The sequence below is a fragment of the Alligator sinensis genome, unplaced genomic scaffold (assembly GCF_000455745.1).
Source record: "Alligator sinensis unplaced genomic scaffold, ASM45574v1 scaffold93_1, whole genome shotgun sequence".
Taxonomy (NCBI): domain Eukaryota; kingdom Metazoa; phylum Chordata; order Crocodylia; family Alligatoridae; genus Alligator; species Alligator sinensis.
Window position 1 is genome coordinate 1,435,559 of NW_005842243.1, and position 1,749 is coordinate 1,437,307.

General features: G+C 49.9%; 1 protein-coding gene across 1 annotated transcript in view; it reads left to right on the forward strand.

Annotated features, from left to right (window-relative positions):
• Positions 1-820: 820 nt before the first annotated feature.
• Positions 821-1,749, forward strand: part of NTPCR (nucleoside-triphosphatase, cancer-related) — a 31,238-nt gene continuing 30,309 nt past the window's right edge. The window contains exon 1 of the mRNA XM_014521701.2: positions 821-917. Within this exon, the coding sequence (XP_014377187.1) occupies positions 821-917 (97 nt within the window). The remainder of the gene's footprint in view (positions 918-1,749) is intronic.

The following is a 1,749-nucleotide window of genomic DNA, read 5'->3' on the forward strand; positions in this document are numbered from 1 at the left end:
TGCTGGTGACCTAGGGGTCTGACTAGGCCCCAAGACAGGTGATCAGTCTGTCTCGAGAGTCGGAGCCCGGGGACCCCGCACCAAGGTGTGCGGTCCCCTATATAAAATCTTTAGCCAATCAGAAAGCTCCCCTGATGGTAAGTTCTGGAACACATGGACATGCTGGCCAGCCATGTCCATTAGGTGGTCTTTGGTTGGCTAGACCACAGGTGATCACACCCTACTTAACATTGTGATCACGCGCCGCTCACATGGTGGGTCAGACTGCGGACACACTCCGCCACCACATCACCAGTTACAGATGGTTGTGTCACTTAACCTTTTTTGGTACAATAATCTGGCGGGGGTCACTTTATCTGTTGACTCCTGATAGGGAGAAGAGTTCAGGGAGCTAGGTAGCCCAGTATGAGGGTGGAGTAGGCCTCCTAATTGGAGGGATCTAGTTGGGGTCTAGATCGGAGGATTAGGGGGCCCAGTGTGGGGAGCTAGGTAGCCCAGTATGAGGGTGGAGTAGGCCTCCTGATCAGAGAGATCTAGTTGGGGTCTACATTGGAGGATTAGGGGGCCCAGTGTGGGGCTGGTGATGTTAAGATCTGTGGATACCATCTGCGAGGCTTGGGCTGTGGTGTAGGGGAGGAACGGAGTCACAGATGGCACCCCTTGGCATCAGGACAAGAATTGGGCAGCCTCCTGCCTAATTAATATCATAATTATATATCATCAAGGCATGGCAGACGAGGAGGTGGGCAGTTGCCCATAGAAACAGGTGGGCCTACCAACAACGGATCAGCCCTGTGGAAGCCCCCTGTTACAGGCACAAATGTCCACTCTGGCATGCACCTCTGTGGAACTTAAATCTTCTTTTGTAAAGGCAGAAGCTCATTCTCTGAAGGATAATGTGGATCACCCGAAAGATGGTGAGAGAGAAACATTCTCTGCTGGCAAAATGATATATGCTGTTCTGGAATAGGAACTGAGTGAGAGAGTTAATAAATAGGATCCACTTTAACAAATATTCTTTATTTCTGATGTTAGGTATTTATAATATTTTACATCTTAATTTTTTTGTGCTGCTGTAAACTTGCAGTGGAAACTTCTGAAACAACTATAATCCTGAAGACTAGAACATTTGATGTCAAAAGTTTTCTACCTTCTTAAAGTACATAGGCAAAAGGTTCAAGATGCAATTTCTGTAGAGGTTGTAGATATAGAGAGAGCTGTTGTCTTTCCTCAGCAGCAATAGTGTCAAACTGCTCTGGCCCTGTGGGGTTCACAGACCAGCCGCATGTACTGGAGCCTGTGTACAGGGCCAGTCTGGTGTGGGCACCTCATGTAGTGTATGCCTTGCACCAAATCTGCACGTGTGTCAGCCTCAGCACGGGGCTCACATGTGGACTTAGCATGGGGTGAGTGCCACATGTGGTGTGTATACCAGACTGGTCCTGTGCGCTGACTCTGGCACTCAGGAAATGTCTGTGGGCCCAATCCAGACCAGCCCTGGGGCCAGTGCACACAGCTGGTCTGGCTCAGGTACCATATACAGTACAATACCCTGGATTGCCCCCCTATGCTACATGCAGTGTTCATGGTCTTGGGTCTAGCTTTGCATGGCACATGCCAGACCACCTCCACGTGCCACATGCAGAGCTGGCACATGCTGTGTGTGTCACCTTGGGTTAGTCCAAGACTCACAGGTCAAATCATAGGGCTCGACAGGCCAGATCTAGCCCACAGACCGTATCTTTGACA